The sequence below is a fragment of the Opisthocomus hoazin genome, chromosome 9 (genome assembly GCF_030867145.1).
Source record: "Opisthocomus hoazin isolate bOpiHoa1 chromosome 9, bOpiHoa1.hap1, whole genome shotgun sequence".
In the NCBI taxonomy this organism is placed as follows: domain Eukaryota; kingdom Metazoa; phylum Chordata; class Aves; order Opisthocomiformes; family Opisthocomidae; genus Opisthocomus; species Opisthocomus hoazin.
In genome coordinates this window covers 20259480-20285228 of record NC_134422.1, presented here as the reverse complement: position 1 = coordinate 20285228, position 25749 = coordinate 20259480, and the positions used below count along the sequence as shown (strand labels likewise).

Genomic DNA, 25749 nt, shown 5'->3' with positions numbered 1-25749 from the left:
GATCTGTTTTCACTGGATCACACACAAAATGGATAGTAATGGATACAGGTTCAGAAGAAAAAAAAACACACCACAAAGAAATAAAATCCCTTCAAATCCAGCAACCAATTTAGAGAATAAAAATAGAGAGGGAACCAGCCATATAACAAGTGCTATACATCTCTGACAAACAACCAAGACAAGCAACAACTAATGACAGAAGACAAAAGATATCAGATTGCATTAACATCTACTAGCCAGAAGTACATAGATCATCAGAGATTTCTTTCCAGAGCTACTTAGATTGAGTTTTCTCATATTAGAATGTCTTTTCAACATGAGATCAAATAAAAATGACTGAGTCAGGTTGCAGGAAAGAACTAAAAGTGAACAGGAAACAAAAAGATTACAGTTATTTTCCTGACCCTAGAAAATAAGATAACCCTTCTATACTATCATTCTTCCTCTAATTGATTTATTAAGAGCTGACATCAAATTTATCATGTGTAACTTTGAAAAATCTTTCCTTTTTCTAAAAGCATCTATCCTACTAGCTGCAGCCAACAGTTTTGAACAAGACCACTTACCACAGTTCTTCTCATGTCTCAATGCAAGAAAAAAGCATTTCATGCTGTACACACAGTGCGTTTTGTTTTCAAAGGCTCTAACAGAGAAGAGAGATTCCAATTTGTTATGGGGTGAGGGTCCTCTGAACAAATTAAAGACCTATGGAAAGCCACTGACATTTGCTAGGTTGACCTTAAAGACCACATTTAGTTCTGGATAGGCAGAAAATTTAAAAATTGCCAGGTGAATACTGACGTATTTTAAACAGTGTTTGTAAGCTCTTTGGGATAGGGATCCTGTCTTTAGTTATGTGCGATTATGATGGCTAACACAGGTTCTGATTCAGCGTTGGGCTTGACAGATTATGATAATAATAGATTATTAAAAAAGAAACGTATGTTGCCACACCTTTGGCAGTTGAGTTTGATTATCACATTTGAGTATAAATAGAATTATTTCTAGTCTGGTGCTCAAGAGCTCCAATCTCATTTGCAGCAAAAAGCTGAATAGGCAGTATAGTGAAAAGTGAAGATACTGGCTTCACAATAGCAGTGTAAATGTCCTTTCAGCTGATCCTTTTGTTGCCTTTATTCTTCCTTGCAAGAATTTATCATCAGTTCTCTACGGCAGTCTGACTAGTGTTTGTATAATCAAATAGCTAAATTTTCAAAAATCCTAGCATGCACCAAATCTGTAAAGAACTATGAAATAACAGCCATCACTGATTTTTCACTCTTTTCTGTCTCATTGCTTTTGTGTTTTGCCACAATTCCACTTCTCAATATATACCATTTCACTAGTAAAACAAAGCAAATATTTGTTCATATATAACTCTTCCCTTTTTGGGAAAAAAAATATCCCCAAATATTTGTCATATCTTTTTGTTTAAACTTCTAACCAAATTTATTTAATACTATATCTGTCCCATCTTTATATTCAGAGAGGTGAGGAAATTTCTCCTGTAAGCACTCATTCCGTGACTGGGTAACATCCTCTTCTCCAGTGAGGATGTATTTGTACAATGTGCAGTTAAAGTGAGACTTACAGAAACTGATTTCTGCAATAGATGTCCATTCATCATCCAATCAGTTTTTTAAAATGTTCTCTCATTTCCAGATATGAGAATTCTATTCATACTTACTTCAAGTCTTTTCAAATAAGTTTGTGTTTTGCATTACCTTTTCTTAGATCATTTAAATGTTTTATAATTCCAGAAATTAACTTCTATACCCAAAGATAAAAACACTTAACTTTATCCCACCTTGCTTTAACTGCAAAATGCTTGAAGACATAAATACCTGCTTTTAATTGAAAGGATATTTGGTTAGCATATTAAAGTGTGAAGAATGAAAGTTTTGATCTACATAAGCCCTAATAATGGACTTCACTCATACTAAAATAGTTCTTATGGACTTTTCTCTGTCATATCTGATAAGACATTAACATTTGCATGATTGTCACTACAACGATAAAAAATTATTCCCAAGTGTTGTTCATAAATTTTCATTAATCTAATCAGATGCCAAAGTTGTATAAAATTTTCAACTCCAACTAAAATATTGCATAAGTAATGGATATTTAGCAAGGCACTATTAGAAAAAAAGTACTTTCCCATTAGACTCACTGTAAAAGAAAACAAAGGAGCTTTCCATAGATTTTCTACAATGAATTAAATTAACAAGAGATGTGATTTTATACCAGTTTAGCAAAAAAAAATTGTGAACACCACTAAATTTTCATTTACATTTGTCGACTATTAACAGTTGTTAATCAAAACGAGATAAGAATTCCTCTGCCGTGTGTTGCACAGACTTCATTAAACTCTTTATTATAAAGTGTTAAACTACTATAACTTTTGTATATAAATATGGCTTTTAAATCATCTGTTGAGGAAAGGGAATGTAACTGTCCAATTTAATTCCCAAATCTGTCAAACATTCCAATCTGGCATGTTCATCCACTCCAGCAATTTGACGAGGAATTTTTACAGAAGTTTACGGAACTAGTGCCATAAATTAATATTTGCTCCTGACACCTGATTCCTTTCTTCAAAGCTGTCAAATACTCTGTGTTTGTAAAGTTGATAAGTGCGAAACCTCAAAATAAATCATGACACAGATTGAACACAGAGAAAATCAGCAACCATTTCACACTGACAGAAATTCATAGATTTGAGGATAGTGACTTCAGTATGAAGAATTTAGGCATAATGTTTTTACTCAAAGTAGAGTATTTGTGGCATTGTAATTTACACACATGCACAAGATGAGAAAAACCTCTTTGGGACTTTAATTCTAAGTTGTCTTCATTTTCTCCCCCACCTAGAGCATGCTGCTTTTTTAATGACCTAGAAGTGCTTTTTCTAACATTTACTCCAGTCCTGCTTAAGCAAAACTTCTATTAATAGAAGTAGACAGTAGACTGAAATATCTGAAGTCAGATGAGCTAACTTGATCACCAGTTTTATTCATTTAACTCCAAAATCTTTTGACTAGCTAGAAGTACTAACCTATCAGCTAATACTGATTCCCAAACAGTGTTCATTATCTCATGGGAGAAAGTCCAGAATGTTATTTAATTAAGCATATAATTGCATTCTGCCAAAGAGGGATATTTGAGGATTGTCTTATCATTTTACCACTTCAACATCTATAAGCTTCTTAAAGACATGCCAGAATAATTTCTTGGGTTTCTTCCTCCAAAGGAAATGAGAGAATCTATTGTACGTGCAATAAATGCATACTTTTTGCATAAGGTTCAAAAAAATGAACAGGCTAATACTATTCTTCAAACTGCTAAAACCATAATCAGAAAACCTTTCAAGCAAGGAGATTCTTCAAGGTGTTTACACTTTACGAAGTTTGGCTCTATCCTGGTCTTAGCAATGGAGTTACCTGTCAAGAGCAGAGGTCACTGCATCCACTGAAATTACACATAGAACAAGCACAACTGAAATTCAAATCAGGCCTTTCCATGAAGTCAAAGAGTTAACTCAAAAAATGGTATTTGTTTTCCCCTGTGCAGAGCACTTTGCTAGATAAGTAAGCATAGCAGTTTAGTGAGAGACAAGCATGTATTTTTTTTCTAAACATATCTGGACAACAACATTGTCATGAAATATTGTATACTGTTTGATGTATACAGTTTTGCCACATAGAACAGGGCACATATAAGCAACAGTAACCCCTGAAGTTTCCCAAAATACAGTGAGAAATTTGTCAAGGGTTTTATTTTTAGCTGCACCACTGGGAGCAAATTCATCATAAATTGAGGGCTAGTCAAAAAAAATTGTGTCCAGGAGGACAAAGGTTTCTATCTAGCCAACGAGCAGCACAGTTCTGACAACCCTAGTGTCAATATGTGTATTTGTCTCCAAGGTAAATTACAGTGACGGTTAGGTGAACTGAGACAGTGTTGAACTGTTAGCAAAGGAATATAGCCAAAGAGCAATCGGCAGTAAAAGACAGAAGGACCTCTGGTACTTTCACCTTCAGTGTTCCACAAATACCTAATTAACAGAAGAGCCATTAATATAAATTAGTCCTCTTTTACAGTCAGAGAAATACAAGTCGGGTGGCTATATTTCTGTTTCATCATGACTGTTACTGTTGGGGCTCAGATCAGAAAGGAAGCCTCCCTGGATTCTAGCCACTGTAATTAGCTGTTTGCATTACAGCCTCTCCCAGCTAGGATCACTGAGCTATTGTGCTGTATCTTGTACAAAAAAATTCAATAAAAAAGGCAAGCTCTGCTCAAATTGATTACAAACCCGAAAGAGGGAATGACACAGCTCTCAGCATCTTTTAGTGGGGGTGGCTTGTGCACACTGGACACAAGCTGACAGTATTCTGGCTATGCAGAGACCCTGCAAATTTTCCTTTTTCTACTTAAATAAATACATAGTAAGTATGAGAAGTGACTATGAAAAGGATTCTTGGATTGAACTAGATCCAGGAGGTTTCTTCCAGTCCTATATTTTTATTCATTTTTAACAGTTCTCCTATCTATTTGTTCTTTTCAGGCCATTTAAAACAGGTGGATTCTGTGAGGTAACTTGGAGACTAGGATAATGATTTTGCAAAGTCATCCCATGTTATACTACAAACCCTCAGGAAAGTATAAAGGCAGTGAGTTTTGCATCATTCTCTGATGGAAGAGAGAAACATATGTCTTCATTATTCATAATAACAACTAGAGCAGAGAACTTAACACATTTGTGCACTTGTTAAATTGAACTAGAGGTTTTAACCTTGAAGAGGGAGAAATCAAAACTATCAAGGTATCTCAAACTTAGACAAAGATGACTCTACTAGACAGCATAAAAAAATATTTAAATGGATTTTAGGTTTTAGATGGACACTGGTCATAAGGTATATGTTTTGTTATTTATATTATTCAACTTGGAGTAGATTTTATTTTATGGTAAGCAAATAAAATAGATCTGTAGATAAAAATAAGGGGGTTTACCATTACCATGTCCTATTTCTCAGGTGTAGAATCCTATCATTATTGCTTGACTATATTAAGGAGTATAGCTCCCAGGCAAGTTGGGCATTTCAAAGACCTGAAAACAACAGGCAAATATACATAGTTTGAGGAGTTCTTCCCATGATGACACAAAACAAGTGAGCCCTTTCAGGAATAGGAAACTTCTGGAAGGTCATACCCTGAACAAGTGTCAGTGAATAAAGCCCATTTTTCCTAAGGAGATTATGAATTCTTCAACTTTTAAATAAGTTTCTTCCAAACAAAATTGGCATTTCCTAGCAAAGAAATTATTACTAAGAAATTAGAAGAAGATCCATTTCATGAGAAAGAGCACGTTAGTCTGGATACACCTACTTTAGTTTTCTGTCTGAAACATCAGCCAACTTTAAAACTTGGTAATTGGAAACATGTATTGATCTACATGACAAACTTAGTAATTATCAAAGTACTTCTTAACGGAATAGTTCTTAAATTTTCCAAATAAAAAGGCACTGTACTTTTAGAACAATTCTTCTGCAGGTTACATATACTGTATATCAATTCAAGCTACCGGAATTTGCTTCTAAAATGTGTGGAAATTTGATATTCTACCTCCTTCTCTTAATAGTCTGTTTATTTTTTGAACCTGTTTCTTTTTAACATAAAGCTTTTTGTAAATCTAGTTTAATTGTATTTCAGATGGTAACAACATTTCAAGTGGCTCTTCTTCAGGTAAATCTATCTTCTGAAATCCTGTCTACTCAAGTTCTTTTATTGCTTTGTTCTGGTTCTATTATTTCAAGATCTCATTACATTTTATATAATTTTAGAAGAATGCAAGTCAAAATATGGCTCTTGCTCACACTCTCTGAATACTTATTTCTACAAAACTATGGATATAACAGCTAAACTATTAAATTTAGTGTAATTACATGGCATAAAATATCCAAATGTAGTGATACTTTTCAACTTATTATCACTGAAAGTTTTTGTATGCAGAGCATAAAAAATTTCAATCTATATATGAGACAAAACACACTGCGGAATTTGGTAGTAGTGTATAAATTCAGTGTTAAAATGTAAAGCAAACTTCTTCAGGCTTCCTGTCTCAGACAAAAGCAGTATTTTTTTATTCTATGAAGTCTGGCAACCTAGGTGATGAAGGGTTGAGAATATCTTGAGAACTTGATTTAATAGATGGAACAAATTCTTTTTTGCAGCTAACAAAAACCCCACCATATTCTCAGAAAGACAGCAAAATACTGTGCTAGTTGATGAATTCTTTGCATATAGTAGTTGTTGTGATGCTGGATGTTTTGTTTCATTGCAGTTATTTATTTCTTTCTTATTTTCCGCTTTTAATTAAGTTAAATCTCTTTCTGAAAGGACCGAAAATTCTTTTTTCTTATGGATTTTTCACAAAAACACTGTAATTCCTATAATCTTAACATAAAGAATAAGATCTAATAAAACAACATGTCTATCAACAAATGGGAAGAAAACAGACCTGTAAATATACAGGTTCATATTAACATTCAAGGATATAACTATTCAATCTTTTGAGGGAGACCCTGAGAACATTGTTCTGACTAAATTCACTGGTCAGCCACACACACAGCATAGTCCTACATGTAGCCAGAGACTTCATTTGCTTATTTGCATGTTTTGACAGGCTACCTCAGAGACCTATGTGTAGACAGGAGGATCTGGAACCATATTATTCTTAGCCATTCTCAGTACTACTTTATTGGAGAAGTATAGCCTGAAGACAAACATGTGCCATCACCAGCACAGATATAAAACAACTTTCTGACTTAGAAAGGAACATAAAGAAGATTGCTGTTGCTAATACTGGTAGAACTCAAGTGCAACATTAAATTTTAGAGAAAACTGAAAGAAGAAGAACTGAAGTGCCAAAACTAAAGTAGACCATACCAGAGGATAACAAAATGTGTGCATGCAGTATCTGAGAATTATAAATATGAGCTTCTAAAGTTAATAATCTTTTCCTATCTGAAAAGAAATTAAGATTATCTAATGAGCAGAGCAAGAAAATTATTAATTTATTTATGCTTCTCTACATTTGGGGGAAAAGAACTGGTAAAAACGCCATAATTGGCTCTTGCTGTAATTCTCTGTCCTAATGTCTGATGAGCCCAGAACAAAAATAAGGCAGCATCACATGCCTCAGTGTTTGCATAGAGTACATTCAAGTATTTGCTGCTATTTTAGACTGTCAATGTTTAGGGATTCCATTTCTCAAAAGTAATTGTTTCCTTCAGTCTGTTGCATGAGTTGTTAGATGGCATTTCCAAGTCTTTGAGCAGCAATTCAATAATTGCCTATGTCTGTATTTCTGATAATCTAGATCCTGGTAATTCCTACACAGTAGGCATTCAATTACCAGAATATCGTTCAGCAAAGAGATGACTTGTGCTCCTTTTGTGAAAGAAATTTTGCTCATTGTTTAGGGAAGTTTCAGGACAAAATTATTGTTTAAATAACCCATGGTCTGGAAGACAATCTGTCATAATCGACCTACCTTACCTGCCTTTCCCAATGAAATCTCTCTCTGTTTAAAATAGGTTATCTTTGCAGATATTTATGTTGTATTCTTTAACCTTATATACTGAAAAAGGAACATATGTTTCATATTATAGCTAGACTAGTCATCCACTATGATAAAACTATCCAAGACTTGATTTTCTTCAACAGTATACCACAGTTAACAAGTTGTACCAGAATATGGGCAGCTCAGAACTTGGTTTACCTCTCAGCCTAAGACAGGTGGTACGTCACACCAGGAAACAGGTCTCACAGTTTCTACACCTCACTTCATTTACCTTGCACAAACTTTTTGTGCATTTAAGCTCCTTTGATTTGATTTTGGAAAGTTTAGACTTTAGAGATCTAAAGAAAGTTGGAGTCTAATAGGCTAAACCTAGTTCCCAGCTAGGGAGCCTGAGACCAGCTACCACTTCTTTTCCCTTTGGTTGACTTGTCTGGAAGCAGCTTCAGATACTGCTTTCTGGAGAACTACTTCTTTGCACCAGCATGAAGGTAACAATGCTACTAGAGATGCTATGAAAACTAGCTGAGCAGTTGTTTGAGGAGCCATCATCACCTCGCAGCTGCTGTCTCTTAGGGATACTTTTCTGCAGTGCTCAGGATAGGAAACCAAGAATCTCATGTGCATTGATGTGTGCTAAACAGACTTTGGGATGTCATATAGCATCTACCAGTAATCCTAAAACCACTGACAAAATTGTAGTGAAAGTAAAGCTTTCTCAGTTGTAGGCATTTATTTGACTTCGCCACTGTGTCTAGTATGCAAGTGTACATTTTCATCACGAGAAGTTTGAGGATACCTTCATTGTAGCAAGGCAATTTTCAGGCCAAATATCATTTGCCTTCCTTGTTACAGACTGCTTGCACAGAACAGACAGGGGAATTACATGCCACTCAAGTGTATCGGGTTATTAAAGAAATCTTTATTCAGATATGTTTTTTGTTGGAATACCCCATTTTCAAAACAAAATTTGTGTTGATGGGGCAGAAAATCTGCAACCATGATTGTAACTATTAATAAAGTCTTTTTGGAACAAATTTTCATTCTTTTTTTTTTTTTCCTGCTGCCAGAAAATTTTGTATGATAGTATTTAGTGCTTAAGAATTGCAATTTTTGATTTATGTTCACATTTCCCATTTCAACACTTACAGAAATGCAAGGCTATTAATTTTTCCTATCAAGATAGGGTTTTATCCAACAGTTTTTTCAAAAAAATATTAACCAAAACATTTTATTTCCATGAATTCTAAATATCTTCTCCTTTGATCTCCCAAAATATGAGACATAATTAAAAAAGGCTTTCAGAAGGCAACAAAAGTCTATTTGAATTTGGGACTTTGGAGATAACCACATCTGTCAGCAATTTAGAAGTGTCCTTTCTTATCTGCAGTATATTTTTTGGAGTGAGTTCTACTATTTAGAAACTCCAAGGTATAGCTGAGATGGCACAGAGAATAAATACAACCAGCTGATTAACTCATTTGCAAATTACTTATTCAGTGAAGCAAGGTTTGAAAGGAGGAGGTGGAATGTAAGCCTGGAATTGTGACTCAGACTCAATTCTTTCCTCAATTGCTCTTAGCAAGCCACAATTATACAAATCTCTGACTCAGCATTAAGAACTTGACAATCTAGTCTTCAACTTCAATAAACCATAAGGATTTTAATGTAACATTATCTATATATTTATAGTAAATAACTAGTTGCATCTCAAAAATGTTTTAGTGTTGTAAGCCAAGATAAATCTGCTCTGACATCATACCTACACAAAGCAAGGGTTGTCCACTTTCAAAAAAAATATTTTACCCCATACACAGTATGCCAGGAAAGCTTCCACTGACCTTTCTAGTTTATACCGGGGCAGCAGGCCTTGGGCCATGAATCACAGAATCACAGAAACACAGAATGGTAGGGGTTGGAAGGGACCTCTGTGGGTCATCTAGTCCAACCCTCCTGCCAAAGCAGGGTCACCTACAGTAGGTTGTAGAGGATCTTGTCCAGGCGGGTCTTGAATATCTCCAGAGAAGGAGACTCCACAACCTCCCTGGGCAGCCTGTTCCAGTGCTCCATCACCCTCAGAGGGAAGAAATTCTTCCTCATATTCAGACGGAACTTCCTGTGCCTCAGTTTGTGCCCATTGCCCCTTGTCCTGTCGCTGGGCACCACTGAAAAGAGCTTGGCCCCATCCTTCTGACACCCACCCTTCAGATATTTGTAAGCATTTATAAGGTCCCTTCTCAGCTTTCTCTTCTTCAGGCTGAACAAGCCCAGCTCCCTCAGCCTCTCCTCATAGGAGAGATGTTCCAGTCCCCTCACCATCCTCGTAGCCCTCCACTGTACTCTCTCCAGTAGCTCTTCATCTTTCTTGAAGTGGGGAGCCCAGAACTGGACACAGTACTCCAGATGAGGCCTCACTAGGGCAGTGTAGAGGGGAAATTTTGCTCATGAAAAATTGTATTATTACTGTGCTGAGCAAGGAAGTGTAATGTAAATTACAGAAATTCTGAATGGGCCTCCTGATAGTTTTAGCTACAGTATTGCAAGAGAGAGCTGAATGTCCCATACATGACATAGATTATTACCTATACAATGAAGAACAATAACAATACTTCTCCTCTAAAGCATATTCAAATTAAAAAGCAGGAAATAGGGATTTTAACTTTGAGACCATTTATTACAGTTTATAGAATAATAGCAAAAAACTACTCATTTAAGTTTTCTATTTCATGCCCAAGAGTTAGCAAGAAGCAAAATTCTTACTGAGTATTCCTTCCAGCTGAACTGCAGTTAGACAGCTAAATCAGTAATGCAGTATAACATGATCATATTAACTTGGTGAAGCAGAAAAGACCATCTGCACCACCATGAATATGACTAAAATAGAGTGCCAGTAAAAAGCCTTTAACAGTGTCTATTCCCAGAAAACCTTGTGAATGGTGTTTTTAAGAAATTCGATGCAATTGATGAAAAAGGAATCATAGTATTTGTTTCACTTTTGATCCAATAAGCTTTCTAAATTGATTTATGAACTGCTTTACAACTCAATTCTACCTGCATTTAAAAATAGTATTTTTTTTATGTACTTCACAGACTTCAACTGTAAGCAATTGGTTCAAATATACTCAGTATGTTAGAAGAAATATGCCTGTTTCCAGGGTGCACTCTGCTGAATGTCACTGTCCAGATTGTGAATTGACACCTCTAGGTTCTGTTTAATACATGCATGACTATGGTTTTAAGTAATAGAGATTTCTATCTACTGTGCTATTGTGCGTATATGCATTAAAGTAACAGATTCAATGCTAAATATTTGGAATTCAACAAGCTTTTTCAGAAATTGTCAAGTAAAAAACAGGAAGATTGTTACATGGACTTTTATTGTAAAGTAGGGAACAAAGGGTGGAAATAAACGGCCAGGTTTCTAAATACTGAAATGTTATCAGTAGAGTCTCACAGATTCTTTATTATTTAATACATTTTCAATTACTTGCATAAAAAAGGTGCAAACAGTAAGGAAAGAATGTTTGCAGATGTCACAACATTATTCAGAATACGACATAAGATTTACAGACATATCCTATGTTACTGAGTGGCCAAGTGATGAAACAGCAACTGAAATTTTTTATAGACATTACAACAGAGACTAAATTATCTGTAATCAATCAAGAAAGGAATCTCTCAAGTGTTGTGCAAATATCTTAAATTATCAGAGGCTAGGAAGATAACTGAAAAAGGCAAATCAAATATTAGGAATTATAAGGAAAGGAAATAAGATCAAAACAAAAAGCCATTATGTCACTGCGTTGATCCCTGAGTCTGGGAGTAGCTCAGGCCACTGTCAAAAATGATTACATTAGAAATGAAAAGGAACTGAGAAGAGTGAGAATGATGATCAGAGGTACACAATAGTTACATGAGCATTCTTCAGCTTGGAAAAGAGGTATACAAAGAGGAATGCAATAGATTTATGAAAATCTATAGACATTATTGAGACTATAAAAAGGGAGCAACTATTAACTATTTTTCATAAGAACTAGCACCCTTCACAAGACAACAGGTTGACAGCAAGCAAGGGGAAGTACTTTTTCACAAAGGTATGCTGAAATTATGGAACTATATCCTATATGATGCTTTGCAGATCAAAGCACAACTGTGTTTCAAAAGCACTGAGACAAATTAATGGAAGAAATGTGCACCAAACATTCGGTTTGTGGTCTGAATACAATCTCTTGCTCAGAAAGTTTCTGAACTGCAGATAGCCAGAAACTAAGTTAATTTACTGGGAGAAATAACACAATGTAGTGGTCTTAAACTCATTTTCCATATATCCACTGCTGGAAAATATCAGAGGTCCAACAGTGTGCTAGATGAACATGTGATGTCATCAAGTATAGCAACTTTAGCTCTTACACAGATTTTCCTTTAAGAAGAGCAGGGCACACTCACTTTCATTCGTTTAGAATTAAAAATAGATTTGATAATATATAGGACATCCATTTTAAAACATTAAATGATTAAACTGTGCCATCAATTGCTCTACACTGGCTGTTGGACATAGGCATCGATGAAAGGCTATTTCAAAACATTTCAGTACGGGATGATAAATTTCAGTGCTAAATATTAATGAACATTAGCTAGCTACAAATGCTGGTGATTAAAACTGACTGAAAAAAAAGAAATTTTATCCCAAACAGAATTTCTTCTCCCAGTAAGAGTGAATAACAATACGTTTTGAGATGTCCTCTGAGAAATCATTTTGCTACTGATTCACTGTGGAAAACATTCATGTAACTAAGTGATGAGTGGCAAGAAGCCATTAGATAAGTGAGACTGTTTATGCAATGACATCTAATCATTTCAATTATTTCAATTGTTTTACTTTTGTTAAATTTTTTTAACATTTCTTTTTCTAAACTGTTTAATATGTGTTCTGTACATCAGAAGTCCCCGTGCCTCCATCTGTGAGTTGTATTGCACAATACTTTAAAATATTTGCTGTCTGAGTTCGGGTTTTTTAGAGGCACAGTCTGTAGATTTTACAGTTCTTCCCCTACATTTTCTTTATTTGCACCATATTTTACACTTCCTCTGAGCTACTGATATTTCTTACCATTACACAAAGCTGTTAGTTTTCCACACACTCAGAATAGCCTACCTTGCTATTCAATATACCAAGCCCAACTAAGCCCACACACATGCAAATGTACAAAAGATAATTGCGTTGTATAGGTGCAATTGAGTTTTGAGAGCTGTGTTGCTGTTTCTTCTTCCTGCATGATTCTTTACTTTTCATTTCAAACTCATTCAAAATAAGTGTTTAATTTAATGGTGAAGTATTAGTATTTGAAAGGATTGTGGCAAAACTGATACACAATTTATTTTTCTTTCCTGAAGGATTAGCACTGGTATCTTCCTGTTTAATTTGTAGCCAATAAATCAATAAATCAGCAGTACACTTTTAAGCACATGGAGTTCCACTAATAACAGAATCCACAAATACATTTTTCAGGAAAACGATTACCAAGCAAAGTAGTTCAATGTGTTCTAGCAGTCTTGTATAGAGGCATAGATTTTTAATTTAGAAAAGACCATCAGAACACATAAGCTTATGTCTTTTAAAACAGACTGTAGAATCAATGCTGCTATCCCTGTTCTGAGGTCAATAACTTCGGTCTGACTGAAGTATGAAATCTTTTAACACTTTAATGAACTTACAGCTATATAATATTTCCATATTTACACATTCCATTGCTAAGCATTTTAATCCATTAGGAACAGGTCAATTATTTAGAGCTATTATTATGCACTCTGACTGTGTGTGAAAAAAGCAGATTTTCATGAGAAGAAACTAATATGTAATATTTTCTTATTTTGTGTGTATTTACATGTAGGCAGACTTTTTGGGTTCCGGTTACCTGGATTGAGACTTTTAACATACAGAAAGCAGTCCTTACCACAGGAAGACCCTGATGCAGTGATAGTCGATTCATCTAAGCACAGCGACGACTCAGTGGCTATGAAGCACTTTAAGTCACCTACAAAAGAAAGCTGTAGTCCTTCAGAAGTGGATGATACAAAAGCACTGATTCAACCCAGTAAATGTTCGCCTTTGGTTAATATATCAGGACCTCTTGACCATTCATCACCGAAACAGCAATGGGACAGACTTTACCCTGACATGATACAGACAAGCAATCCACTAACCCATTCCAGATCAAAGGAAAGCATTTGTAGTATACGGAGAGCATCTTCAGTACATGACATAGAAGGCTTTAACATCCATCCCAAGAACGTTTTTAGGGACCGTCACGCAAGCGAAGGTATGGTAGAAAGTCAATCAGTATTCTCTGATGTATAAAGAAAGGAATTTTTGCAATTTTTCATAGTAGTTATCATCACTTTGTAAGCAAAACTAAATATAATCAGCTATATACATTCAAAGTCATCCTAAAAATATTAAGGGCCCAAATATGCCAGGCTTATTTACACTAAATACTCCTTTTCATGTCTAAGCAGACCAAGGAAATCATGGGGTTGCTCTTAGAGTACCTTCTGCCTTCTATATAGGGATATAGAAAAATTGGACCCAGCATTCCTAAAGCTAATATTGGTATTTGGGAGGAAAAATATCAGGTGATCAAGTTAAAATTTCATGCACATTTCGGTCCTGTACTCACACATATATGATTGTCTTTAACTGTATGAAAATCTACTTCAGAGATTTATCCATTTACTTTAATCTGAAATGTGTACATTGTATATTCACTGATCCAACACTGAGACATGCTTTTTCTCTCACACTGGAGAAAATATCCCCAGCAACTTCATTGAAATGCTTTGTGCAATGCTTAGTGACATACTTAGTCAAATGGTGAAATGCTTAGTATAAAAGCGTGATTTTCTCTTTTTGTTAGTATATTCTTGCAACCACAAAAATTTACAAAGTTGTTTTCTCTGTCTTCTTTTTCTACTGTCTCTCCTAATTACCACACTCCATTAGGAGTGCAGTCTGTGATTTCTTGTTGGAGACAGGGAGTTTGAGAAACCTGGCAAACAGCTTGGCAAACAGAGGCTTGAAAGCGATGTGAATGGAGACGCACCTCTGAAATTGGCTTTTGCAGAAAAGTGCCACATATACAATGCTTTTGCAGCTACTGATGGTCTAATGTCTTGAATTGCATACTTTTTATTCAAGCCAGATGACAAGGAATGTATGTGAAATATTTTAAGATTTCAAAAACATATGTAACGGAAGACTGTGCACAGATTCATAAATTAGCAAGAAAATTAATTTTCATTTTCAGTGATTGCCTGTTTTTCTCCTATTCATTGACTGCAAGTGTAAAATTCCTTTAAGTTCTCCTGCCTTCTGGAAGGTCCACATCAAGGGCTCTCTGTTTCTGTACATGTCCTGAAATGTAAGTCTGAATGCTCCGCTGCCACCCAGATTAGCTCCTAGAGCAGCAGAACTAATTATTCTTTCCAGTTACTCTTCCTGTATTAAATATAATGGGCTAATACTTCTTTTCTCATTTCTGTTTCTTTTGGACTCTGATTTTTTTCAGTTCAAATGAACCTGAAAATTCAATTAAATCCATCCTAAACCATATCATTTTGCTATATTTCATGTTCCCATTCAAGCCAAGATTTCAAGATCAGGATGCAGAGGCAAAAGTCTCCAGGGTTGAATCTTGGCATGTCTTTTGGACCATTACATGAGGTTCATGTTGGTTTCAACTTCCCCAGATATTTAAACTAAACATTCAAATAAAACACATTTAAAGATATCTGGTTTGTCAGTTTCTATTTTCAGAAGTTATTCTTATTAAAGCACTTCCCAACTGGTCATTCTTCATACAGTTATGTGATGAAAATGTGTAAAAATCAGTTTGAATATAAATTTTCTTTGGTCATGGTGGTACAAACCTCATGCAGAAATCGCCACATAATTTAATACTTACTGCGTAGAGGAGAAAAAATTTCTAGCTCCATTTCACTGAACAATATTTTTCAAATGTTCAGTACTCAAGGAAAATAAGTTTTACTATGAGGAGTCAATAATCCGTTTGAATTCCTATGACACTTCACATAATGTGAACACTTACAGTGTAAATAGATAAAACACTGTTACTCTGATTTCACTTTGCATAGGTACAAAATAGTAGAGAATCTGGCCCTAAATTTAGGTCATAAATACTCATTCTAAAAAGTATAGCAGAACAGAGAATGGCTCTCAGAAGTGCATTAGAATTAGTAACCATCCTTGATGCCATCTGCTTCCAAGCATATTAGAATTTGGCACCTTATGCCAAAAAGATGTTCAAATTTAGTTAGCAAGTCCTGCTTGCCTTACACAACAGTGAGACATGAAACCCTGTTGTTGTTATAAAATTATCCATGCAAGTTAAGCAACCTAAATCATCTTTACTGGACTCACAGATTCTGAGCAGAAGCTGTAGATACTGTGCTGGGGAATGTAAAGCCCTACGTAAAAGTAAACTACGGTCTCAATGGGCTAAATTTTCCTTTGATGTTGGAAAACATAATACCCAAGGAAGCATTTTGTTTATTGATCCTAGTAATTCTGAATTTTCCTGAATCCACTAAAAACTATTTTGTCTGAAAGTGCAGTTCAGGATTCTGATTTTATTTTTTTCCACGTCTTCCAGTTCAAATAATATTAATTGAATCAGCTTAACAGAATTCTGACAGAAGAAAAAAAGCATTATTTAGCTCAATACTAACTACAGTAATTCACCCACAGTCAAATTTATATTTTTGGAAGATAAGACAATTAAGAATATAAATTATTCAATGTGTTAAATTAATTTATGTAGCCTAGTTGCCTATCACTTTAAAATTATCATATCTGTGGCCACTATATGCTGAAAGGTATTACACTAAAAATGACAGTTTCAGATTTTAAGTTCATTTGAGTGTATTCAATTTAATTCCATTCTAAAGTTGCCTATTTAACTGCAAAAGCAGCAGGGCAGGAACTGCGTCTTCCACCCATCGCCCAAACTCCAGCCAAGCCCTTCTCACCTGAAATGCCAGCGATCCCGATTTTGCAGGCGGGTACAGGTTCACAGGGATGCTTCGGGGTTTTTATTGTCTTCAGGAATTGACCCCAGTAACTTCCCTGCAGTCTTCTGAAAAAACAGCAGGGTTTTAAGTCTAACTCAGCCTACAAAATCTGCATGACTGCTACAGATGCCTGGCACAGAAAGGCATTAGGCTGAGAGGAATTAAACGGTCTCCCGCGCCCATGGTCCAGAGGGCCCAGCTTAATACCCCATCCTCCCCAGTCCTCAGGAAGCTGAATAAAAGCCAGAGAGGCAGCGGGTGTGACACGGTGCCACAGACAAGGCCCAACATCGCCTTTGATTCCCCTCACAGGAGAAGGCCACAGCCTTTCTCCAGAGCGGGGCTGCAGCGGGCTGTCTGTAGGGACAGGGTGACGCCCAGTCACCTCAGCCCTCAGAGGCGACCTGTCAGCAGGGGACTACTGCAGGGGAACAGCAGCTCCAGCCCAGCGCACCTTTGAAAGCTGGTAAGCTGGTCACAGTGGCCAGCAGCGCAGCGGGGCAGGGCCGCATCCTGCGCCTGGCCCCTCGCTCCCTGCCAGCTCCGGGGCCCTCACCCACCCTCACACACCCGCTCCGAGCTGCCGCAGCTGGACAGGGGCACAACTCCAAGGGAGGGTGGCCTGTGGGTCATGCTGTACACCCATGAATAGGGGTGGTATCTACCTGTCCACCTGCGTGGCTTCTTTAAAACAATAATTAGTAATAACAACAACAATAACAACAACCTCCCTCAAGATGTTTGCTCTCGTGAGAGGATTCAGGGCTGGGTGTGCGTGTGAGGACAGAGAGCTTTTCCACTGCTACCTTGCAGAAAGGCACCTAAGAGCTCAAGAAAGGTTTAAGGTACATTTGTCTCCTCAGCGTTTCTCCAGTATTTACTCAGAAAGGTGCTGCTCAGGGTGATGCCATGGTAAAAACTTTCCGTTCCGTGAATCCTGGGCAGCGCAGGGCCTGGGGGTCTGTGCAGGGCGACCTGCATAGCCCCACATCCCAGCCAGCCAGCCAGCCTGTGCCGCCGCCCACAGCTGAGGCTGCCTCAGCCTCATTTAATTATATGTGACTAATTACCACATGGCGGGTTAACACTTTTGACCTCCAATCCAACGCTGGACTTGTGGAGAAACCATTTTATCATGTTACCGTTAATGCAAGTTAGCTAGAGCCAGTCTTACCACTTGCTGATCTACTCCAAACAGTTTTACAGATGATCTCTCAATTGTCAAAGTAACTTCATCTTGACTAAAGTCTACACAGCATAACCAAGGAGGTGCAAAAATATTTCATCTCAAAGCACATACATATGTTAAAACAAAATTTTCTGCTTTTTCTGGTGTAGATTTTAGTTGTCTTTTTTCTCTCTTTTTTTTTCACTTTTATTATGCTGAAAACCAGACAATGGTCGCAATGTCAAAGGTAAAGTATACATCTAGACTGTACCTTCCAGTGTTTCCAACAGCCACATTTTTTGGCATGTTACCTTGCCTGCTGTATGAAATGTTCAAATGCAACATTCTCATGCTGACCTCTCTATGGCCAGGTGTATTACTTAAATCATATTTGTTAAACACATAGTTATTCCCTTAACTATTGTCTCAAAGCACTAACTACTGAATCCTGGAAAAAGTGAAGGCATATTTAAACAGTCACTTGAATTAATTATCTGTTAATTCAACAAAGGAAGGGAGGGGCATAAAACATATCATAGTTATTTAACTCAGTGCTGTTGTCCTTAAGCAGGCAAAACTTCTATTGAAGCCAGCAGGAGTTTTACCTGTGAAAGGATGTATAATCAGGCGGGGACACTAACAAATAATCTATTCTTATAAGGTGCTTAGTTTTCAGTTAACTCTCAAAAATAAAATACTGGGTAATCAGGACCCTTGTGGAAGTATCTTCACTTATTCCTCTTTTGTCTCCTTAAAACTAGTTTCACGTTCCTGGATGGCAGGGGGTATGGTTTCAAGCTTCCTGTAATATTAAAATGTGCATGCATGAACTTCATTGCCAATTTCATGTTTAAATAGTGTTTTGTACCGTTATAAAATTGTTTCTGTTCACCAGCATTGAGCTACATTTTTTAGAAGAAATTTGAACATAATTCTTAAGTGACTTCCTCCATTTCTAGAAAACAATTACTAAAGCGTTCAGTTGAATTGCAATATTTGTAGCTGTGTCTGAAATCTGGTTTGCGACTTCATGCATGATGCAAAAAGTGTGTGTACCTGGTAAAGTCTTCTCTCTAAACTGCATGCAGTGCATGACCTAGATTCTGTAAAGCAATTCATGGACTACAAAATCATTGCATTTGCTTCATGTGTATGTTGGCAAAATCTTGGGGAAGAAAATGCCATCTCTGTACTGCAGAACAACTTTCATAAATGCATTTACTGCTGGTGAAAGATGATGGATTGACGGCTCAAGAGAGGGAAATAATTTCTCACTGCATTGTGTAAGCAGGGACAATGGAATCCTACCATAAAAATGGGGAGCTCAACCTTAAAGAATCTCCTTTGCAGGGTAGGCAGAAGCATGTCATTATCCCTGCTTATTCAGTTCTTGGCCACTGCTGAAACTGTCAATCAGGGTGCCAATTAGGGTCAATTGTGACTGTGATTTATTAGGCCCCTCTTTTTCTGCTTCCTGCTATGACCGTATAGCAAAGGTCCACTAGTTGTCAAGTATTAGCTCGCGTAAGCTAGTAACGTGTTTCAATTAATTACCATTATCAATGAGATACACATATACTTTTCCTCACTTTCTAAAGCAAAGTGGATTAAAAAAAGCAAAGATTTACTCTCATGTGCAGTTAACTGAAGTCTAATACCACACACTAGGGCATGAGTCTTAGGTAGAGAAGGAGATAGTAATTCCCTTTGGAATAGAAGCAATAAAAGATTTAAATTCCAGAAAGAAAAACTTCAATGCAATTTAAGCATCTATAAAGTTACTATTAAAAAAAAAAAAAGTCTTATCTACTATCTAATAATGGATTTGTCTAAGCTTCCTTAGTTTCCTCTTACCTTTGAGTTCTTTAGGTATGAAAAATCTTATTCATCTATCAAATGGCCCCAACCTGATACACCATTAAGTCTAAGCCTACTCAATATTCAAAAACTATTAATTGCTACAACTATGTAGGGAAATTGAGCTGAAAATCTGCACTCTGACCATACATACATAGCACAAGCCAGCCAGATTAGGCACTTCTCTGATTTGTGAGGAGATTGTGAACCCTGATTTATTTTGAAAAGCACTTTTTAATAGACTCATGTAGAAGAAGTGAAAGATATATTCAGGTCCTACCTGGGCCAAAAGGCGTTCAAGCACAATATTCTAATTCCTTTCTAGTTTCCTCAGTACTGGGCTTGTTAGCATTCCTTGTGGGAGAAGGGTAGTGCTTTCTTCCTTTTTCCAGTGAAGCTGTTCCACAAAGAATATGCTAGCTTCTTTGGTCTAAGGAGGAAAAGAAGGACGGATTTTGTAGTTAGAACTACTAGTTAGAGCACTCACCACCAAATTTTTGTTTATCTTACATCAGATGATCGTTGGACAAAATACAGAAAGTCTTGAGAGCAGAACCACCAGATTGATGTCTCCCAGGGGAGCAGCCTGACTGTTAGTCTTGACTGTCGTGCCCCGCCTTGTCATCTTGAACTCCTTTCTGCACAGTGGCACAATTTGAAATGGAGTAGTAGAGGATTTCTATCTCTGGCCCAGATTAAAGAATAATTAGCATGAACTTAGGAGGTAGAAAACGTGTATAAATCCTTTTAAGATAAGAAAGCAAATTAGAAAATTAGAAGCCTGGTTCTTCAGCAAGCATTCTAAACCAGGTGTGAGGGAAGACCAGATCTCACTCAAAGAATTTTACAAAAAAAAAAAAAAAAAAAAGAGTTCAGCACTGCCTGTCTCCACGCCGCTGGTTGCTTTGAATTTCACTGGTTCACACATTGCAAATACAATTCAACTGTTCTGCTGTTGACTCTACAGTTTGTCCCATAGGCCTAATTCTATCCCATTGGCTATTCCTGAATCATAGTATCCGTTCTTGTTTCGCTCCCAGGAAGAAAAAAGCACCAAGAAAATGCAGAAGCAAAAACATCACATTGTTGCCTGTAATAGAATTAGGATGCAGTAATGAACTCATGTGGATCCCAGAAATACCCTTCAATCCCACACTTCAGATATCTTGTTACTGACTGCAAGACCTGTATTTTTTCTTAAATCCATAAACTGGATCTAGCTCTCACTGTCTAAACATCTTTATAGTTCTTTTTCCAGCATTATTCTCACAAGCAAATTTTTTTAATATTTTTGGCACCTGGACCAGCTTTATGATGACAGTACAAAATAAGCACACTGATCAGTTATATTGCTTTCTTGTTGTACAGAGAACTCTGTCCAATATTGAAAAGAATAATTATAGTGGACGTGTACCTCATGAAGTATACAAACTCCATATTTTTTATCTATCATGATGCACTAAAGTAGTATAACATGTTTAAGTGTATGTTAAATATTCCATTAATATTCTACATATGGGTATCACTGTTGTTCTCTATATTTTGTTTGTAATGACAGTTGAAGAAATACGTTTTGTGAGTTTGTGATACTTCAGAATGAAAGGCTTTTAGGACAAAGTTAGGTTAACATTTCCACTGATTAAGTATGGAGTTACTTGACGAGTCAACACGGGTAGAGCAGGGGTCTACTCAATATTCCAGTTCACAAAAAGCCATTTTTGAACTAACTATCATATAAGCATGAGCGACAGTACAGATATGGGGACAGAGCCTTCTCTCAGTCCAGACACGCTTATGTAATCATGTGTCCTATTTCTGCTTTTATAAACAAATGAGAATATAGTCTTTACATTCAGCCAGAATTATAATGGAGCATACCAGCATACCCAGTAACTTGAACACAAATAAGGATGGATGCATTATGTACTTTGCAATCCATTGACTTTATGAAAAATATTGGGGGCTATAGGTAAAGGAAATTTCACATTTACATCCAATACCAAATTTGATTCTCATTAGGAAGAGTTATTTTTAAAATGTAGATAATTTTTACTGTTAACAAGTAGTACAGTGAAAAATAATTTTTAACTACACTTTTAACATGTCCCACTTAAACATTAGTGGTAACTTATTTCCCTGCATTTGTCAAATACTAAATAAAAATTCTGATTTTTCAGGGCCTTTTAATCATATCAAGTCAAGTCTGTTGGGATCCACATCGGATTCAAATCTCAACAAATACAGTACGATCAACAAAATTCCTCAACTCACACTGAACTTTTCAGATATCAAAAGTGAAAAAAAGTCTTCATCTCCTCCTTCTTCGGAGAAAGCAATTATTGCGCCTAAGGTGAAAGACCGAACGCACAATGTAACAGAAAAGGTTACCCAGGTAAGGTAATACCCATTATTTTAGTTCCTTTTCAGTTTTGTGGAGCGAATTATCAGTGTATTCAATAGATTCTTACTATTTTCATGAATGATTTGCGTATCTCCAAGATAATTTCAAGAGTTTGAGCTGTTGCTTTACTTCCAGTTCAGTTGCATATGAGGTAGTTTACAACTTTGCATGATACTGCTAACAAACAAAACTTTTCAGCTCTCTGTTTTTCAGTGGAAAAAAGCTGCAGTATGCACCAATTGCCCCAAATAAATCCACTAATTTCAATTATTCCTGTCAGTCATAAATGTTAGTTTCATTCTTTTTTCTTTTCTCAGCTTTATAAGTTGCTGATTAGTGCAAGGCACAACATGATAACAAATGGTAGGTGATTGTGCCACTGGTATAGGTAGCATAGTTATTTCTTATAATTTCTGTTCCAGTTCTTTGGCTTTGCATAATACTCTTTTCCATGGTTATCTTTGCCACACCACCTTTGGACTGGATGTGTGATATATTCTGTCGTACTTTGGAATGAGGCATACAACTGAAACAAAACTGAATACAGTTCAAGATAACATATGTCTCACTCTAAGACAGATATAGTGCCCTCTGAAGGCAACAGAAGTTTTCGGTGTCAATATTGCTTTTGTGTTGTAATATCGTATCGAGATTGGCAAGGACAGGGTACCAGTGTGCAACATACTGAAAAAAATATTAAGGCATAACAGTATCCCAAATAACTGTCATAGTCTTAGTAAGCCGAGGGTCAGCCCTTAAATGCCCATCCACTGACAGACTGAAAGAGGTTAGAAGTCTTTGTACTGGAATGCAGATAGAGATTCCATAAGGAAGATCTTGCCAAGAGTAGCTTTTGACTTACTGCTGACCTGCCTTCCATAGACGAGACTGCAGCTTCTTTACATTGGTACTATGCCAGATATTTTCCATGCTCCTACTCCTTTTGACGGATATAAAAAGAAATGTATTGTACACCCTTCTAGAGAAACAGAGATAAAATTTCTATCAGTTCTATCTTAAGATCAGTTAGTGCCTAAAAAGTAATTGGATTTTTATCTTTCATATATTTTGTCTTTGATAGCTAACTTGAATCAGTAACTATTGTACTTTCTTCCCTGGTTGGTTGTGAAAGATTTGATCTCTTCCATGTCCATTTTGATAGGTTTTAAATTATTCACAGTAGTTATACATAGAAATCTTTTCACAGATAATGTGGAAAAAATTCAAGTTACATTAAAAAGACTAATTTTTATAAGTTATGTAAGCATAAGTCAAGCTTGATTGTTTTTTTCAAAATTCTGACTGGCTAATTAGTGACACAGTGCCAAGTTTCTATGTACTAAAGACACTGTTACCGGGGAAAAAAAATATTTTAAAAAATCTATGTTTAATCTCCAGACAACTTAGATATAATGAAAAGGTCCAACAGAAATGGCTTAGATCAGCTAAACCTTCCAGGAACATTGATACTAAGTAAGTTCAAAATAAATTTGAAACACTCTATAAAATCTTTACACTTCACAAAACACTCAGTTTAATTTGACATTGGCTTATGTCCTTTTCCAGAACTATCCCAACCAATGTGCAGAGTACAATTTGCGTAGCAAACTTTCATAATATACCACTCATCATGATTGGAAACAATTCCCCACAGCTGTTCCTTTCTTTCCTACTATATTCAGTCATCAGTGTTTTTAGTTGCTGCTGCAGCCTAAACTCTGGAATTAGGTACAGGGAGAAGTTCCTAGGAGGTATAAATAAATGTAGGTCTACTGAATTCGATAATCAAAGATCTAGGTAGCTAGTTATTCATTAATTAGATTAGAAATAGCCATTTAGAAGATGAAAGTGGCAAGTTTTAGTCCTGTTTATGTTTGTAATTCCTGGTGATTTCAATACGTTTTATAAGAGTCTGCACTTTGAAGGTTCCACTGCAAATCTGCCTGTGTCTTTAAAATCTAAATCTCTTTGTAAAACTTGTCATAAGGCCATAGATCCATTTTATATCTGCAGAATAGTGGAAAGGTGGGGTTGGAAAGTTTGAGAACTGCGTTGAGAATAGAACATGGCAGAAATGTCAGATGAGATAATTAGAATATGTTCATGCTGGCACAGTCCTCTGATATGTAAATCTGCAAAACAGCATCAAAAATGTACAGAGGGCAATATGACCTATTTAATCTATGGGACAGTATAAGTAGAAGAGCAAATGGGTAGCAAATGGCCATGGTAAGTTAAAAGGTCACACTTCATCAAAGTAGTGACATTCTGAAATAGTCTTCTAATAAAATAAGTCAGGGCAGGAATTCCAAATGTCTTTAGACAGAACCTAAGAAGTGCAGTAAAGGAATAGATAACATGATGTGCTTTTCAAGGGTTGCAAGACTTGGTGATGTGGAAGACTACTTCCAGCCACATATTGCACCATTCAAACATCCATCCATCTGTCTCTTTGTGCTCCTCATTGTCTATTTCTCACTGTGTGAACACAGTGAAAAAGGAGGGGACAGCACATCGCTACCTTCACAAGGTAGAGGAAGAATAATGAATAAAAAATGCAAAACAGTCATGGCCATTGTGTTTAGAGGAATTGATACACTTCCAGAAAGCATTTAAAGAAGAGTGAGAGCCTTAGCTGCAAGATTTTAGTGGAGTAAATTAAGAGTAGACAGGAGAATATAGTTTAGAAAATAATTCCAGAAGGAACAGAAGATGTTGTGGGACAGTGGTTGGTACTGTGAGCGAAAAATATGAACTTAAAAATGTGTGTTGGGAAAACAAGATTTCACTACAGAATTTAATAAATAAATAAACAAACACATAAATAAAATCCTCAGCATCTTACCTTTTAAGTAATACAGATAAATTAATCTCCTCAAAAAGAGCTAAGTTATAAATTCTACTGCAAAGACCCTTGAAATATTTTCTTACTACTTAACAGGAGTGTTCGGGACATTTTGTAGAGATCAATATTGCCTTAAGAAATAGCTTGCAGTAAAGTGCTGCTTTTGTGATGGTCTTGAGTAGATACCCCAGTCTCTTGGCCTTTCACCTGGGTCTTCGCTGACCAAAACTCCTTGTGAAAAGCAGAGCAGCATAACATCTTCTGGATGCCTGTTTCTGCATAACATTGACTTTTACTGAGAAGGCTATCCCAGTAGTAGCTGCCAGATAGCCCTTATTGAAAAATTGGCCTTGTCATATCCCAGTGTAGATATTTGTCACTAAATTAAATTTACATTTCCATTCCACTTTTCTAAAAGTTTTTTTTAAATGTTTCACATTATCATTTCCAGAGGTGCTAAGCTAGACTCTCTTCAAGAAGAGTCTCAACTTACCTTGTTTCACTATTCATTTTTTTTGACAGTCTGTTCAGGGGGACAGTCCAATTTCTGCACTCTTTCGCACTGACAGGTTCAGTTGGGGTCCTAACACTGATTATTAGAAAGAGACAAGTCTTCCCAGAGGCACAAAAAGTAGACTTTTGTTAAAGAAAGCAGTGGGGCAAAATTTTGACATCAATCCCTTACATTTTTGACGAATTCGTAAAGCGGACTTATGGCCTTAAAATTACAGAGTAGAGAGGCACAACTGTAAGTGATTTTATATTTTGTTTAAATACTGATTTATTTTAAATCTTCTTACTCATCAATT

The 25749-nt window shown here is 36.3% G+C and overlaps 1 protein-coding gene across 10 annotated transcripts in view; it reads left to right on the top strand.

Annotated features, from left to right (window-relative positions):
- The window catches only part of KCNH7 (potassium voltage-gated channel subfamily H member 7), a 251430-nt gene that overhangs the window by 150701 nt on the left and 74980 nt on the right, over positions 1 to 25749 (top strand). For 5 of the 10 annotated variants that reach the window (XM_075430758.1, XM_075430754.1, XM_075430763.1 and 2 more), the window contains exons 4-8: positions 5713 to 5745; positions 13474 to 13902; positions 18064 to 18084; positions 18599 to 18622; positions 21872 to 22086. In XM_075430758.1, the coding sequence (XP_075286873.1) occupies positions 5713 to 5745; positions 13474 to 13902; positions 18064 to 18084; positions 18599 to 18622; positions 21872 to 22086 (722 nt within the window). The remainder of the gene's footprint in view (positions 1 to 5712; positions 5746 to 13473; positions 13903 to 18063; positions 18085 to 18598; positions 18623 to 21871; positions 22087 to 25749) is intronic. The other 5 variants (XM_075430761.1, XM_075430757.1, XM_075430755.1 and 2 more) reach the window with 4 other exon arrangements.